At 36.2% G+C, this 18,439-nt stretch overlaps 1 protein-coding gene across 1 annotated transcript in view; it reads left to right on the top strand.

Moving 5' to 3' along the window:
- The window catches only part of LOC140159168 (uncharacterized), a 124,547-nt gene that overhangs the window by 86,556 nt on the left and 19,552 nt on the right, over positions 1-18,439 (top strand). The window contains 8 exon segments of the mRNA XM_072182539.1: positions 9,045-9,169; positions 10,241-10,313; positions 11,031-11,355; positions 12,565-12,723; positions 13,938-14,022; positions 14,805-14,973; positions 16,188-16,406; positions 16,996-17,079. Of these exon segments, the coding sequence (XP_072038640.1) occupies positions 9,045-9,169; positions 10,241-10,313; positions 11,031-11,355; positions 12,565-12,723; positions 13,938-14,022; positions 14,805-14,973; positions 16,188-16,406; positions 16,996-17,079 (1,239 nt within the window).

Here is an 18,439-nt window from a genome sequence, read left to right as displayed (position 1 = left end):
TATGTAGCTGTGTCAACCTGTGAATAAAAGAACCACAGACCCCATTCAGAAATTGCGAAAATATTTACCCTACAAAAATAATGCGTTTACTGAGTACTTGTATCATTTTTACTGCCTGAATAATTGAATTTGTGTTGTGACGGGCTGATTGGAAGGTACTCAAATTGATAATTTGGATAAATATTATTTATAGAATTTAGCAAAATGGTCAACAGCAGGTTGCATTTGTTAGTTAGTTAATATAAAATTTTAAAAGCAAATTAAATACATTTTATAATATTTCTACCAAATTATGTTATCTTTTTAGTTTGGTGATGAAACATGTGGGAGGTGCTCGAAGGTGTTTAGTTAATTATGTCTAACTAGCAGCATGGCAATGGTGAATACATGTGAAGGGTTTTTTTGGTTAATATTCATGTGATGAGCAATAGATGACAAGTCTAGACGAAGAAGCAGTTGTGATACATTTGTCTAATTATAGAGTACCACCGGGCGGGCTATATATAGTGTCTTTGAAGGCAGCTTTCAAATGCGTGTGTGTGTGTGAGCTCATGTCATGTCAATCAGGGTGGAAAACAAGAGAGAATAGAGAGAAAAGTAATATCAATCCGACTCAGTCACGGTGGTTTGCATGATTGAATATACAGCCGTGTCGGAGTATTTGCTACTTGCGCGATGGAGTAGTCACTGGAAATATGTCATCCAATTTACCAGTGAGTGATGATATCTTACACAGCTAGATGTGTGAGCAGGTTTTAAAAATAAAAATAAAAACCAGCTGAATCATAGTAAGGGAAACACAAAATGAAGATTATGAGTAAGATCCAGGGTAAATGCCTACTTTTGTGTGTGGGCTATTTTTGTGTAGGAATTAACGTGGGGTCAGTGCAAATGACCAAACAGGGGATGTACAGCAAACATGGGTCGCATTTTTGCCCAAAATTTCTGGAAATTTGGTATAAGCTGCCATTTTGTTTAAAATTTGATACAATTTTTGGGTTTGGGGTATACTGTAAAAGTGGAAATTTTGGCGGTATAATAATTTTTGTGCCTTCTGCATGCAACACGGCTACCGCGAAAATAAAAACACGCAAATGTGTTTTTAATGTGTAGGTCTACATGTATGTAAGAAAACTCAAAATCGCGAAATTAAAATGTAGCAATGTAGTTCAAAATCGGCAAAGCGTGAATAATTACATGCATGAAAATATCACTTTTGCGGTATTTGTAACAAATTATGTTGGGTCGCAAGGTCAAACTCAAGGGTCCTTGTATATTTTAACAGCATAAGAGGGCCTAGAGAGGGTATATGATCCTAAATTTCCTGAACTTAACAAAATCAGTTCACATAGATTTTATCCATTTTTTATTTAAAAGTAGTAGTATTTCCTTCTGTACAAATATGCAGGGGGAAACTACTATAGTGTAGGCCATTTTGTATGCCTGCAATATGCATTTGTCCAAAAGGTGCATTTGCCAGATAAAATGCCCATCTATACTGTACCCATTCAAGATCCACATCCCCTTGTAGAATTTTGTAGACACCTTGTGGTGTGTAATAGTGTTGAATGTACGATGTCCGTAGTGTGTTGACTGTTTGTGTCAATATTGAATCAAGTGTATAATGTAGCCCTGTATATAGACATAGCCATATTTACATCTTTTATAGTGTGTGTGAGAGTGAATAGGTGTATATTACATATATACCAATAGCACATACTATTCTCTTTCTCTCTTGAAATGTCACATATGCAAGGTTGTCAGAACTTTTCAGCCCAAATCATGGTTCCAATCACAGAAAAGTAGCCCAATTTTTGCTTAACCATTGGTTCCTATGGGACATGAAACTACCAAAGGTCTTGGCAGCAAACGTTCAAAAGTCTCAATTTTATTTTCTTGACCATCGGTTTCTATGAGACAGGAAAAGATCAATGTCGTAAGGAAAATCTTCAAAAGTCACCCAATATGGCTACCAAATTGCGGGGGATGGCAATCCTGGTGTTGATTAGCTATAGGGGTTCAATTTATTACACTTTTGTGGTAACATGATCAATGAATTTTCACCTAGTTGCTCTGTGTGGAATGGTTTAAGGACAATCAAAATTGATTCACTTAGCATATATTTGAATCCTGTACTGAAAACAACCTGTTTATAAGCAAGGGCTCATAGACTGTTTCAGGAAATCCCAAAAGTCTTTGTAATTTAGCTACGTCACTCCAATGCGCACATCGTCACTGGTTCAACGTGTGCAGTGACGATGTTCGCAACCATGTGTGCATAGTTGGGGATAAATTCGCAAAGGCTTTCGGGATATACCGAAAAAGTGAATTTGTGGCACGGATAAGAAAATTGATTCTAGACTAAAATACTTCTGGAACAGGTTTTGCAGGAATCAGAATTGTTTGGTGTTGTTATCCATGCCTACTCACTCAATGCTTTAAATAATTGGGTCATGCTGATTTCTCTGAAATGTTGGTGACATTATGGGCTTATTAAGTACTTATGATCATGTAGCAAGTCGGAGCAACTTTATTATCATTGCTGCCACCCCAACCATAAACTAAACCCTAAATCTTAATCCTAATATTAAAGCTTAATCCTAACCCTAAACCTTAATCCTATCCCTAAACCTTAATCCTATCCCTAAACCTTAATCAAGGTGGTAGCAGTGATAATAAACTTTGGCCAGCAAGTAGTGATAAAATAATCCATTTGTTAAAAATGGATAAATGAAACGCTTGGTATTATTCTTGCGCATGAAAATATGGTCATTTTCACGGTAAAGGGTGTAACTTTGGATTTTTAACATTTTGATCCGTAGTTTTCTAATAAAGCCACAGAATTCCATGATTTTTGGCCACAAAAGGCATCTAGTTAGCAGCTACCTTGGGTAGCATAATCATCTTCGGAGTTACTGCGCTCAGTTTTAGCAGGCTTAAATGTACCTAATATTGCCATTTTGAAAAACTGTAAAAACAGTAACATTTTTGTAAAACCCTGTGTTTTCTTCAGTTAGTTCATGGATAATTTTTCTTATCCTGAAAGTACGGTCATATGTTCAGTAAACACTGCCACATTAGATTTAATTGTGAACAGCCCTGTATTTTTGAGAACCGGACTTCGATATTTGTCGTTTCGGAGGCTTCATTTTCCGTTAACAATTGTTAACAAACTTTGTGGGTATAGCTTTGGTTCATAATTCTTGGTTATTTCTTCACTTCTTCTTGATTCATAACAGTTGATATCTTAACTTGAAATGGGTAACAAAAATTAGTTGATTTGCAAGCTTTTAAAATTTTTATAAAATCTTGACTTCAAAGAGCCGATTTTCCGTTAACTTTTTGAAGCCTCCGAAACAAACTGTTCAGCAAGCTTGGGCAAATATAAATAAAAGAGCTCATCCAATCTATTTATCAAAATGTAGCAAAGTAGATCCTCAAGTCACTTGTTTTTAAATCATGGAGATATATATCACCGCTTGAAAATGGGACCCAATACAAACTTTCCGTTAACAATTGAAGCCTCCAAACAAACAATGAAGCCTCCGAAACAACAGTAAACTTAATTATCATCTATGCATATCTAAATTGGTATGTTCCATATTGATATCTGCATTGTAATTGTTGCATGATATGTGCAGAATGTCATAAATTAAAAAAAAAATTGATATTATGGTTTTGCTTGAAAAATATACTGATATCCAAGAAAGCCCGTTTCGGAGGCTTCACATGCAAATAACACCATACTTAACAAATGGGTGAAAAAATTATCATGTTATAAATCTGCAATATCTGCCGATAGAATCATTGATTCAATACACACAAGAAAATAACAGCTTAGATGATCCCAACAGTGTTGTTTTCAAAAAAACTACTAAAACTATGTTTAAACATTGTAAATATAAAGCATAAAAAACAAAAAAAATGACTTGCTGTGATAATTTAATTTTTGTCACAACTGAAATTCAATACTTAGAAGCAAAGCATGAAAATTGGTAATTGTGATATTTTTTACCTATTTTTTCATGTCAACTTGTAGTAGTTAGCCAAATATTTTACTTTTATGATCACCTGTGTTGTTAACTGAAGCCTCCGAAACACAAATCGCTTGAATTGCCAATTCTAAAAAATAACTCCAATTTCTGTGAAACTTGGCTGGGAGTTTCCTTTCATCAAGTAGTATTTGTACATGAAGTTAGACATTTAAATTATTTTAGGAACCCAATTAAAACTTAAAAAATATGTTTAAGGTTGGGAAATTTCCATTGCAAATGACCCTTGATGTTAAAAATTTTCAAAATTGCAATTACAAACATAGCAAAACATGGTATAAAATTTAACTTATATCTGTTGACTTACTTTGGAATGGGATTTCACATGTATTCCAGCTTTCATGTCATAATTTTCTGAGCTTATGTAAAATACATTTTTCTTAGATTTTAACCAAAATGTTATGGAAATGTCAATTTTTTATCAGAAATCAAAAGGTTTAAGCCTTGAAACACTATTTTACTGGAATTTAAGTTGCTTCTATGCATGATTACAGTAAACAGAAACATATTTAAGTGGTTTGAAATTTTGACCCTAAAAATCAAAAGTTACACCCTTTACCGTGAAAATGACCATATACAATGCCATCCCTGTATTCTATGAGGTATGCACTTACTCAGATCTGTTCAATACATCATTTTCTGTCCGTTGAGAGTATTTTGGATACACATTAAATTGCTACCGTTACCAACTAATAATTAAATGTGACTGAATATGAATATTTGCTTCCAATTCAAAATCAGATACTGTTTCAATCAAATGTGCATGCAGTATGAAGTATCAAATAACCAGAAGAGAAATTCGTTGTTCAAGTCACTTCTGCCCTAGTTAAGGGTTGCCATAAGTTGCTGTACTCAGCCCAATTGGGCTACTTTTCAAAGCCGGTGGAGGGTTCCTTGTTAGAATGGTGGGTACAAGGATGTGCGGCAGGTTTTGGGTTCATTTTTAGGCTTTTTGGTATAACTTACGATCGCAATTTTGTTTAACCTGGTTTAGAAATGGAGTGTTTTTTCACAATTTTCTCAACAAAAAAAAGATCCAGATTATACTTGTTTTTAGTGAAACTTGCGAAAAACATTTTCAAAATTGGGAGAAGTTACTGTAATTTTGAACAGGAATAATGTATTGTTACCAAATTTGGTATATTTGGGGTATATGGTTTCAGAATCGCCGCGGCAAATCCCTACCCAATCTAGAATCAAGACAAGACGCTCCTGTGGACCACGTCTTGGAAAGCAACACCATGCCCTGCTAAAATGGGCTACAAATATCAAGGTGCGGTGGTGGTTTTCAAAGGCCAATTTTCCTTGATTTCACAGATTTTAACAACCATTTGTGTCTCCAAAGAAATTAATTGCCTTTTTAAGTATTTGGACACTTCGTTGTATATACAGGAAGACATATTACGTCGTTGGGCAGGAAAACCCTCCTTTGTGATTGAGGCCCTTGAACATGTTTAAAGCAAAACTGCCAAAAGTTTACATAGGAGGTTTTGCTTTAAACATGTTCAGGGGCCAATGACACATAGGTTTTTCCTGCCCAACGGTTGGTTAGTCAAGTGGTCGGTCATCCACCAAATTTGGCACTTTCTCCGCTACAGTTAATAAAATCGCCCAAATTTTACGATTTTAGGTGCTTTTTCCATTGACTAGACATTGGGCTACTTGAGCACAGCCCACCGCCCCCTTTGGGCTGGAAAATTGTAGCAACCCTCCCCTATATAGTTCCTAAGTAAATATGTCCTATATATATTTAACAGGGTCTGTCTTACATATTTTATATCTAGTGGTGTGAAAATTGTGTCAGTTATCTTTGACCTGTATTTTTTGTGCATGCATGTAGTGCATTGTGTTAACATTTTTTTCTGCCAGCTTGCATTTTGTGATTTTTGCTCTTATTTTTTAAGCTTCATTTTTCATGGGTTTATTTTTTTTTTCAGTCTGTCCCACATTTGATAATCCATTTAGTATTAGGGGTACTACACCCTCGATAAATTTGTGTAGTGTCTATTTTAGCATTTTTCTCAAAAACTAATAACACAGTGGTAACAAAATGTATGTATATTATAGGGCAAGGAATGCAGTTACTACACTGGAATGTCAGTGACCCAAGACAAGCGGTTCGTTATTTATGATAAGAAAAGAGGTACCGCTAAGATGTACCTCATTTTCTATCATATATACTGAACCGCTTGTCTTGAGTCACTGAAATTTCAGTGGAGTATTTGGATTCCTTGCCCCAATAATATACATAACTTTTGTAACCAGTGTGTTTTTATTTTTTGAGAAAAATGCAAAAATAGTCACGAATTTACCACAGGGGTGTAGTACCCCCTTAAATGCCTACAAATTGCAATCCACCCTTGTGTTTGAAGACTGATACCGCCTCAGGTTGCATAAGGGTAAAAGTACGATTTTAACTAACTTATTATGTTTCCATTTTAAGTTGAGCTTCCCTTGGATCAAGTTGTGGCCTGAATTTAAAGCCAATAACATGCTTGAGTGACACATTGATTAATTGCTAGATCAGTGTGGGCGGGAACAAACAAACAGAAAAAGGTGTAATACTGTATTTCCTTTATTAAACGACCCCCTCAAATTAAATGTGGGGGGCAATTTTCCATGAAAAAGTGACCAAAATGCAGAAATATCGATTTATAATCTGCACCACCTGTGTGGGAGATATAGGTCATGTCTTCCATAGGGGGTGTATGGATTTCAACTAGCATAGCCCAATCACCATTTCTGTCAGCATTGGCGGGTGGGTCAGAAGCCATAACTCCCTAAACTGATGATTAGGTAATCTCATACTGGGACGTCCAGAATCAGCATGTGCACACGCCACAGTTTTATTGAAATTTTACTCTTTTTGTTTGCAAATTTATTTGCTATAGATGTAGATAATATTAATAATACTAACTTCTGCTGTATCATACTAATAAATCATCGTCCTGCTAACCATCAAAGAGGGTCTTCTTTTCATGCCAACTTCACTGCCTGGTTTATTTGTTTTTCGTAACCTGCATAGTGTTATTTTTATTTCATTTTTTTCATTATTCAATATATATTTTAAATGCCTGGCATTAAGCTTCTGTATGCTTAATCGGGAATTGTATGGTTTTCACTTTTAATATTGCAATGATTTGGTGTTTTTTTGCTTTGATATATATACTATAATACTCTAGTATGAATGGTTGTGGTTTTTGACATAGATTGTGCATGATCCCAGTGTACATTGACTGGTTTTATTTCAAGTGTTTTGATGTTGTCAGTTGTATGTGTGAATTAATGGGGTTTAAGTAACAGGTGTTTAGTCATCATAAGTCAAAATTGGGATGTTTTCAGATGTATGTGTGAAGTTGACGCTGGACAGGAAAGAAGCTCAAGTTAAAAGCTATGGACAAATAATTTCCATATAATAATATAACAAATAATAATAATCAGGGCCTCGATAATTGCATGTGTCTTCCAGGCACCCTGGATGTACATATCTTGATAGCCATTTCAAAGTAAACTAATGTACCTAAATTTTTGCTTGCAAATTATTCAATTTATACAAGTGAAAGTTCACACAAACGATACCGAATACTGTTGCCTGAACAGTTTCTGAGTATACATGTTCAATCAATTTATTGATATCCATTTTTATAGTCAGTGAAAAATCCTGTTTTTTAAAGTCAAATATTTCGGGGCATAATTTAGTGCAGGCAATACATACACCTGACCTCCATGCGTCAATTAAATATCTTGCGTCACAACAGCTATATTTAGAAGTGAGTAGATATTTCAGATTTAATATCTTATCTGTAGGTGTGTGCATCACAGAAAGGGGCTGTTCCTATTGAATTCCAGACACCCCCTATGGAAGACATTGCCTTTAGTCTTCCACACAGGGAGCGTGAATTTCAAATGGGGTACCAGAATGGGTGACTCCTTTTGAAATCTACACACCCTGTGTGGGTGATAAGGTTGTGTCTTCCATAGGGGGAGTATGGATTTCAAGTGGAATAGCGCAGTTGATCTCTGAATCATCACTTACTCTGTATCTGCAATAATTACATGAAATTGCTTTTATGAAACTAAAATATTGTCATTTATCATTCAGGACAATCTGATTGCTTGCTGCTTTATAGTCAGTTCATGAATTGTTCAGTTACGGAAATTTGTATTTCCATACTTGTTGCTTGAATAAAATAGAAAATTTGATGAAATAATGATAAGTAACAAATCCAAGCAAAATGAACAGAACAAAGGACATTCTGTGTTTACTCTATTAAAATCTCCCCTTCCATTAAAGGCCCCCCATAAAGAAAAAGTGACCAAAATTTCCATGCCATAGCATGTGAGTATCATAAGTAAGCTTAAAACTGGCACATCATGATCGCAAAATTGCATAGACAAATTATAACTTGCAATTCCATCCAATTCATCGCCACATTATTAATAGAATGTTCATATATTTAACTAAATAATAGCATTCTTGCACAAAAATGCAGTCACCGATCTAATTTGGTAGAGTTTTCCGATGTGTGATTACTGTATGGTTACCGCTATGTTGAACTTCAACCAGGAAGTCATATTTCACAAATTCTGGCAGTTGAATTTTGAGATGTTTTTCCCTTGAAAATTCACTTTTAATAAATGCCCCTCTCTTCGAAATTGCAATGCCCCAGGGTGTTTAATAGAGTAAATATGGTAGGTGGTTTACTTCCAAAACTATGTGCCCTTACAATTTCAGAACAAATAAGCAGGGAAAGAGAATGGTGTCAGTTTTGTTTTGTTTCATATATTCATTTCACTATTTAGCTTAATTCCTAATTAAATGGAATGAAATTGGTAAGACTAGAGTTCTTTTTCTTGTCCACAGTGTCATACAAAAATGGTGTTTAAGGTTTAAAAATGATACAAAGTCAAAAAGAGTATAGATGGTTGGGAAATTAGCAGACAAGAATTTGTAATAACATGACGGTATTGTTTTGTTACCCTTCATTATAGCAGGTGAACGCGTTGGATATTACAATGCCACTTGATTCTCAGGGTCGCTCCCCTGCTAGCATAGAGTTTGGCAAATTTGAGTTGCAGACGTGGTACTCCTCCCCCTATCCTCAGGAATATGCAAGGTGAGTACTGGCGTTGATCTATTTCAAGGGGATAGTACAGGAAGCCACCTTAAGCAATAGCTGCCAGATGACATATTCTTTGTACAATATAGAATGCAGAACTATAGGGCAGCTATTGCAGATGGGCCTTTTTGTATTATAACCTCTTGATTTGTAGTAAAAGAAAGTAGCAAATTTGTGACATGTGCAATGGATAACTATACATGACTGCATGATGTGTTTGTACACATAGCATCAAAACAGCTCCTTACTAATGCAGTTGCATTATATCTATAGAATAATACCCAAGAATATTTCATACAGCCCTATGTATAATGCCATTAGATATTCACCCTATTGAATTATGTATGGGGACCAAAACTGTATGCAGGTTTATTTTTCTTTTCAAAGACAAAAATCAAACATTAATGTGTGTCTTTCAAAGCATTAGCATTGCAAAGGTTTTGCTATGTACTGCCAAGTATATATCATCAACATAGTTGCATTAAAGTATTTTTACACTCGGCAAGTGAAGTGACCTCACTGCGCATTTCATTGGGCGCAGCTTCAAATTGCAAATGTCATCATAAAACACGATGACGTACACTTGCACAAGTTCAGAGACACCTAGATGCGCAAGCGAAATAGCTGCACCATCGCATTGATGTCAATAATCTGAATTATTTGCCCCTCCATGGGATGAGTGCAAGGCCCACCTCTAGTCTTAATTCTGTGATTAGTTCACACTTATGGTAGGTAGGCTACTGTGCTAGTGTAATTTTCACATGCAGATTTCCGTCTAAAGGGATCTTGGTGCGTGTTGGTGTTTTCGCAGAATTCATGCCTTAAAATTGTTACTATATAACAAAACTTCATGATACGTGTTGTTAAATTTGCGACTAAACTTCTATATGCGAAAATAAAACTCTAATGAAAATCACCACTTATACATGTACCCCTTCTTCATCGTATTAGTGTAGTATTTGTCCTAATCCTACATGGCATTGATGGGTTAGTATAGAATGCTCACTATCAATGGATTTGAAGTGTAGAGGCTAACATAATAGTGCATTATTTGATGTCATTTTACAGGTTACCAAAGCTGTACTTGTGCGAGTTTTGTCTTAAGTACATGAAGAGCAGGAGTATTCTAACCAGACATATGGTGAGTGAAATGACTCATGGCAAACATAGTTGTCAAACATTTGGTGCTGAGATTCCTGCACAGATTCTTGGAACTTTCAACCATTTTTCCATCTGTAGCTGATGAGCAGATTTTGCATGGAAAATTGTTGAAGTTAAGACCGTCTTATTTGAAAACGTTCTGAACTTTTAATAGTGGAATTACCTTAAGGGGTACTACACCTCAATAAATTTAGACTATTTTTGAATTTTCCTCAAAACTAATAACACCCTGGTAACAAAGTTATGTATATTATAGGGCAAGGAATCCAATTACTAAAATCCAAAATTCAGTGACCCAAGACAAGCGGTTCGATACTTGTGATAGAAAATGAGGTACCGCTAGGATGTACCTCATTTCCTATCATATTTACTGAACCGCTTGTCTTGGTTCACTGAAATTTCAGTGTAGTAATTGGATTCCTTGCCCCAATAATATACATAACTTTTGTTACCAGTGTGTTATCATTTTTTGAGAAAATGCAAAAATAGTCACAAATTTACCACAGGGGTGTAGTACCCCTTAAATATTTGAGATATTGTCAACATGTAGGTAGTGCTCCTGGAGCATAGCTTGTTTGCTAATTTCTTGGGTGGTGGTATTCCTGGTATTCCAGAAAGCTCCTGGAGCATGTTGAAGGTATCTCAATTTTGCAAATAATCTTACTTGCATATACTTTTTAATTTCTTTCAAATTTAGGCAAAGTGTGGATGGCATCATCCTCCAGCCAACGAGATCTACCGCAAAGATGATGTCTCTGTCTTTGAAGTGGACGGTAACATAAGCAAGATATATTGTCAAAACCTCTGCCTATTGGCTAAACTGTTCTTGGACCACAAGACTCTGTACTATGATGTGGAACCTTTTCTCTTCTATGTATTGACAAAGAATGATGGCAAGGGATGCCACTTGGTGGGTTATTTTTCCAAGGAGAAACACTGTCAGCAACGCTACAACGTGTCCTGTATCATGACGCTACCCATGTATCAAAGGCAGGGTTTTGGCAGATTTCTAATTGACTTCAGTAAGTTATTTCAGTTTTTGAATGTTGTATAGATTTAAAAATAGAACCCATGCTAGTTTGACAGGTAGGAAAAAGTGTATAGCAGATGCAGCTCCAAAATCAAGTGATGTCTCTTCCAAATCCCACAAAGAATTGTAAGCCTAAAGGTCCGTTCATACTATGCCGCAATTGCGGTCCACTGCCGCACTGCATAATACTGCAAAATACTGCAAAATACTGCATTGCGATATCGCAATTAAGTTAAATACATTTTAACTTGGAAATGCGACGAGTTGCGGCAAAAGGTAATCGATATATCGGCAACGCATCGCAAAGCAATTGCGGCATAGTATGAACAGACCTTAAGATTTATTTTTATCTTTCATGCGAAGTTGCGAACAATAATACTTCTGTATTAAACGAATCTAGTTTCTCTACAGCAGTAAAATAGCTCACCTTTTGGGTAGCTTTCTGTCTGCAATTCGCTAGACTTTCTTCAGCCCCAATAATAATTTTGAATGTGTATGTTCTCATTGGTTTCTATGCTTGAAACAAGTGACATTTTCTAAAAATGCTCTCACCCATTCAGTGAGCAGCCCATTACAATGGTTGCAAATTTGCTGTTAATCAGCTATTTAAAGTTCTTAGTCAAGCCCAAAGGAAAAAAGTTTTTCTGTTGACAGTTTCGCCAGAAACCTTCTGGCTTTCTCAACGCGATTGACGTTGTTATTGATCCATCTGCTTGGAGCGGGAATCCCGACCAGAGTCTTACCAGAAGTACTCCTGTCTCTGTCTGTACAGGAGTACTTCCTGTTCAATAGCTGTTTAATCAACAGACCTGATGAACATCTTTTAAAAGTCTTGCTGTTAATCGTCAGAGGTGGCATACCATCATAGAAGAGTACAGACTCTGCCATGTTTGCATGTCGCTCATGGAGGGCACAGTTGCGCTGGTTGTTTGCATAACGTTATATGCCAAGAGCGAGTGCCAAGCATTTATGCACAAACATTTGGAATGCTTGAAGACAACAGTTTTCTTTCCATTTCGGCTTTGGTACACTATTTGTCCACCATGAGTGACAAACCAATATGACAGATTTACCATTGTGTTAAACACAGGGCAATTTTGAGTCGGTACTCTTTGGGTCTAATCTCTCTGGAAATGACTTGGACCTAACGAACCCTGCCCAAGTTGTTCACCTACTTTTTTGGTTGAAATCCCGATTACAGGTTATCTGCTGTCCAAATTAGAAGGGCAACCTGGCACACCGGAGAAACCACTGTCGGATTTAGGCAAGGTTAGCTACTGTTCCTACTGGAGAAGTGTCATCTTAGAATTCCTTCATGAGAAACTAAAGGAGACGGATTCAAGGAAAATATCCATTAAATGTAAGTAATTAAGATCCTGTTCTTGTCACTCAGTGGTCAAACCACTATGTCTGGAGTGGCATCCAAAGCCATGTCCCACTCCCTGGTCCCACTCCAGACAAAACAAGTCACATGGGACATCACTTGTACCATCTTTAAATTGTAATAGTATAAACTTTATATAGATAACAGGTGTGCCCAGAGAGTGGTCCTTTTTTCAATTAAAATCCCCAATAAATATCAGGTCGTGATTATGTAACTGATGACAGAAAGGGTATCATTTTTTCCAACTATAGACACATCAACAGTAAATTTTTGGACTTTCCTGGTGTGAAATATTATTATCAACGATGTTAGGGCCTACTTATGAAAGTATTTTAACCTTTTGATGTCAGTGAATCCAGCTTTGTAGTATAACTTTATCATCAGCCTCCAAAAAATATATTCTTACAGCTTACTTAAAAAATATTTAAACCTTGTGATCATGAATGCCCTAGTAAGGGCATAGAAAAGGGCATGAACCAGAAAATCTTAGCACGTGGCAGAAAATAAATTGTGATAACTTGTAAACTGCGATACATTACCAAAATTGTCACAAATATTGCTGTATAGTTGTTTGGTATGGGTTTAAGGGATAAATCATTGTCTCCGACTGCTGTTTTTGTAACCAGAAATGATTTAAAACCTGAAGTAATGTTGACCAAACAATTCTAACTTGTAGAAAATGTCTGACTTTTGCTCAGAATTGCTCATTATTTCTAGAAAGACAATATTATATTGTGGTCCATGCCCTGGTTTAATGCTCCACACTTCATCCTCTTGGTGTTGTGGTACAAATGAAAATATGATGGAACTTGTCCCTTTCAAAAGCAAACCCTTTTTTTTTATTCATATCTGTCTCAAGTGGTATTGAAGTATAATCTTGTCTCAACAAGACAGAGTGAAGTGGGTTGGCACGGAGCAACAGGAATGTTACCCAACTCGACATTTAGATTTGAACATTATTTTGCTTGGCTTGTTTTAAGTTGTGACTCATAATACATCTAGACTCTGTGTGGAATGTTTTAAAGTAATAATGATTAAAGATGTAATTTATGGCATAAAAGTAAATGTTTCTGTTAGTCAAATAAAAACTTCTTTCATAGCAGCGTCTGGATAAGAAATAATGTTCTATAATTTTGAGGTACCTGCATCTTCAAGCCACCATTTCTGTATTTTTCATGATCCTTTTGCAGCCATAAGCAGAGCTACTGGGATGTGTCCGCACGACATTGCCTCAACATTACAAAGCCTAAAGATGATCAAATGGAAGCAAGAAAGGTGAGTCCATCCAATTTGTAAAAGCATTGAATGTTCATTGAGAATCTCTATAAACTAGCTTACACACCAAACTTATATGAGTTGGGAGTTAACTCATTGTGCTATTCCGTTTGTATTCCACACCCCCTGTGGAAAATGACACGGGTATATCAATTCCAGTTTAACTATTTGGTCACTCTACACTTGCCGGCAGAGAAGAACAGCAGTTGTTGACATTTTGATAGCCTGCACAGAGTAAACACAGAAGTGGGGTTCTGATAGGCTAATTCAATCATCTGATAATCATAACATCAGATCAATAACCTGATTAAGGCATGAACAATTATCTGAGCAAGCGAGTGCTGTTTTTCTCAGGAAGGGATTGTTTTTTGTGTGTTTTATGTTAAAATCCAGCTAAAAATGTTAAAATCCAGTAGAATTTTGCACTTTTTGGATGAAAATTGTTGGATTTAGTTGGGAATTCCAAAATCTTTCTCATTAGGGTTTGGTTTTCAAATGGAGTATCCCATTTAGAGAAGCAGTATAGTATGTGTTGCAGTTATTTAAAAAAAACTTGGCTGCCTTTTCAAAATTGCCCAAGGTACCTTTTGCATGTCAATTCCTCACTTAAATTTGAAGCACTGAGCCATAATTGCGGTCAAATAATCACTCATCACATGAATATAAAATGTGTATGATTTTGATTTTAGATTAAGATTAAATGTGTATTCAGAATTAATCATAAAATATTGTAACCATGCCAAAACGGGTTTTTTTTTTTTTTTCTCATTTGTCACACACAGTATTGTGATACGTATCCGGAAGAAGGTGGTGCACGCACACATGCAGAAACTGGCGCAACTAGAGCAGAAACGCAAAAGATTAGACGTCGACCCAGAGTCCCTACGGTGGTCTCCACTCATCGTCAGCGGTTCAGCCATCGTAGAGGAGGAGAGAGAAGCTAAGAGAGAGGTAAAGATTGGGACAAAATATGACATATATTATTTTTATGATACTAGCTCTGCCATGAAGTGAGCATGAAGATGTAGGATAAATTTGAGTTGGAACCTATCCAGATCCAAACCCAGAACCAATTTTGTGTAAGATCCAAGCCATCTTGAAGTTGATGTAAAGAGTGACAAATTCATGGCTTGGAGGCAAAAAGGATTTATGTCTGCAAGCTTCTGTGTGTTGGATTGCATGGGATATGCACGAGTTCACTCCTGTATAGTGACATGCACTCATACAGGGGGTGCACACTCTATGAGTGACCTCACAGGTAGTGATACACAGAGCAGCAAAATGGGCATACATTTAAGCAACAATAAATCTGTTTATTGCTACTGACATTAGACTACAAAATGAAATTCTTAGAAAATATTATTATGAAAGGGACATTTTTACCATGAATGTCAACCATCAAGTCATAATTTACCATTTCTAACTTGCTTGGTACTTACGCTTAGTGATGTTGAAATCTGTGCATCCCTGACATAGTTATATTATATATTTATTATTGCCAACTTGGGTCTGATCGGATCAGATTATGTTACATGTGTTCTTTAGAGCAGTAAATTGCACATAAAAAGTCAAGGTTAAGATATCTTGTTCTGATGAACCGGATTCTTCTGTACAGAGTATCCCTGAAAGAACTGTATCGTCGGAAACTGATTTTTTTAGTAATTTAGTGCATAAACCAAATATAACTAAATAACCGATGTAGTTGAGGAATATATCAGCTGTCACATACTTTTTGAATTTTGTTCATTGACCACTCCGTTTTTTAAATTCAAGAATTTTACTAAACTACCTCATTTTCAATCCGTTCCACGGAGTCAAATATCTATCAATGACAATAGACGCCTTACCCTGATGATGCACAGTGATTAGCACTCCAAATACAGATCATCGATTGATATTTGAATCCATGGAAAGTTTTCAAAATGAGGGAGTTTCGTAAAATTCTTATATTTCAAGAACGGTGTGGTCAATTGTCAAAATTTAAACAAAATTGTGGTAGCCGATTTATTTCTCAGCCACACCAGTTATTTAGTTATGTTTAGTTGTGGCGTTAAAATGCCCAAACAAGTTTACGACGATACAGTTCTTTCAGGGACACCCTGTATGTATCATAATCCAAGCCATAAAACCCTTCACCATTCTGTTTCACCTATTTCCATATCAAGGTTGAGAAGATGGGGGCTCTTGTCAACGATATGGAGAAAGAGCGCACCGCTTTGTCACCTCTTCCAATCTCGCCGTTGTCTCCGTACCGACGCTATTCGAGCAGTTCACGCTTCTCATCACCAGAGAGGATAGCCATGGCATCCCCTAGCACCTCAAAAGAAGCAGCTAGTTATTTTGAGGAGGCAGTCAAAAGTCCTGCAAAACCAATCAAGAGAAAGGTATGTAACAACATTTTATTGCTAGGTTTATACAAACTAAACATTGGATAAAAGAATGACTTTGACAGCTGTTTCACCTTCAGCAGTAGGATTTGTAGTTAATATCACAACTTCATAGTATGCATCAAGATCAAGAAATATGTGACATGCAAATTGTACTACAGTACTACAAAGTACAAAGCTAACTCAAAAGTTGAAGGTTACAAAGTTAAGTTGAAATTATACTTGATCGCATTTGCAGACACGCAAATTGTGTTCTCATGTACAAAAATGACTTGGTTTTTGTACGCTGAGCATGCAAATGCGATCAAGTATAAATTTAGCTTTATTATGGCAAGTGTTCTCTGATATTATGAGGATAGTAATGTCGTATTTAAAGAAAAGTGCCTGTTATGTTGCACTTGACTAACAAATTGTCTAACCATGCACCGAAAATATAAATCATTCACCTAAAAAAAATAAATCATGCATTCAGAAGAATGACTAATTCAATGTGGGGAAATGTACCTCGTATTTTTTTACTAACAAGTTCAATTCATCTTTTCACACATTTTTCCATGCCAATTCACACCACGTGTGGTTTTTATAGCACTCGCGACCACCAAGCTTAGAGGAGTTCACTTTTTACCGGGACGGCTCTGATAGCCCTCCCCCAGAATTGACTAAAGTGGAGGTGAGACTAAATGGGTTCATTTCTTACCGTATTCACTCACTCACTCCTTTCACTTTAGTTTTTTTGCCTTTTCACTTATTTTCCTCTTGAGGGTTGTTTTGTGCATGTGGTCATAAAAACTAACATTAATCTTTGTCCAAGTGATTTCAAGAAAGTGTAAGAAATCTTGCTGAATCAAAACTAAAAACAGATTATACCCACAAAGTACCGACTTAAAATTACGGTGTGTAACCGTATGGTAAATTCGCCATATTGTTTTGTCGCTCATGGAGGGCGCAAAAATCAGACAATGATTTGTGTCTAAGTGTGAGCGTTACGAAAGCTTGCCCACTCAGTGCTTAGCACACTGCATTTCACGCAGAACACAAACCATGCTCTTTCAATTGGATGTCTGGCTGCCGCATAGCAAAATTATCTGGAATTACGCTATTTGCCCTCCATGAGCGACACTCAAACCTTTGGTTCTACCTCATGGGGGTACACTTTTTGCCCTGCACAAGCGACACACAAAATGGTTGGAAATGGTACTCTTTGGTTCTACCTCATTGGAAGGTACACTATTTGCTCTCCATGAGCGACACTCAAGCATGGTGCATTTGGTAGTCTTTATTTCTACGTCATTGATATTTCCCCCGTAAGAAGTTATCTTACCGAGATGGACATACACTTGCCAAGTTACGAAAATAAAAGCTGTTGAAATCATTTAGCCAAATTAGAATTTAACGATTTTGCAATAACTCACTTGTAGTGCATGCTGATAAGGCCATCTTAGAATGAAATTATGTCTCACAGTTTGTCGGAAATGAAAAACAATACAGACTGTTAGGTTATTTTTACATGTTTACATGTATTGTAATAATTTTAAAGATATCAATGTGAACAAGAGGGGGGAACTTAGAAAGCAAAAAATATCAGTGGTACATTTTGGTCAAAAAGATTTGATAATGCAGTCTATTTTTCAGAAAGCAGGAACATATGAAATTATGATGGTAGGAATACTTTATTAGTGTTCTTCATTGCATGATGCATGGCAAGCAGCGTTGATAGACTTCTTTTTTTAAGATGGCCTAACCAATAACCATTGAACGTTAGGTCAGTAGAACATCCCTCTTCTAGAAACAGTTCGTTTAGAGAGCTACTTTGGGGTTTAACTTTTCTTCATATTGGCATGTTTAGTTTTTATTATTAATTGATTTAATTCTATATGGTAATTAATAAGTAGAGACATCATTTCTAATTGAAAGACTGTAGAGGGCCTGTGTGTTTCTATTGATTGCAGTGCAATCTGTTTAATGAACTATTCCGTTTAAAATCCACACTACCCCAGTGTCAGATTTTGGAAATATCGTCCTCAGGGGGG

Source organism: Amphiura filiformis, chromosome 8 (genome assembly GCF_039555335.1).
Source record: "Amphiura filiformis chromosome 8, Afil_fr2py, whole genome shotgun sequence".
NCBI lineage: Eukaryota > Metazoa > Echinodermata > Ophiuroidea > Amphilepidida > Amphiuridae > Amphiura > Amphiura filiformis.
Note: the sequence above shows the minus strand (reverse complement) of the source record. Positions and strands in the feature narration are given on the sequence as shown.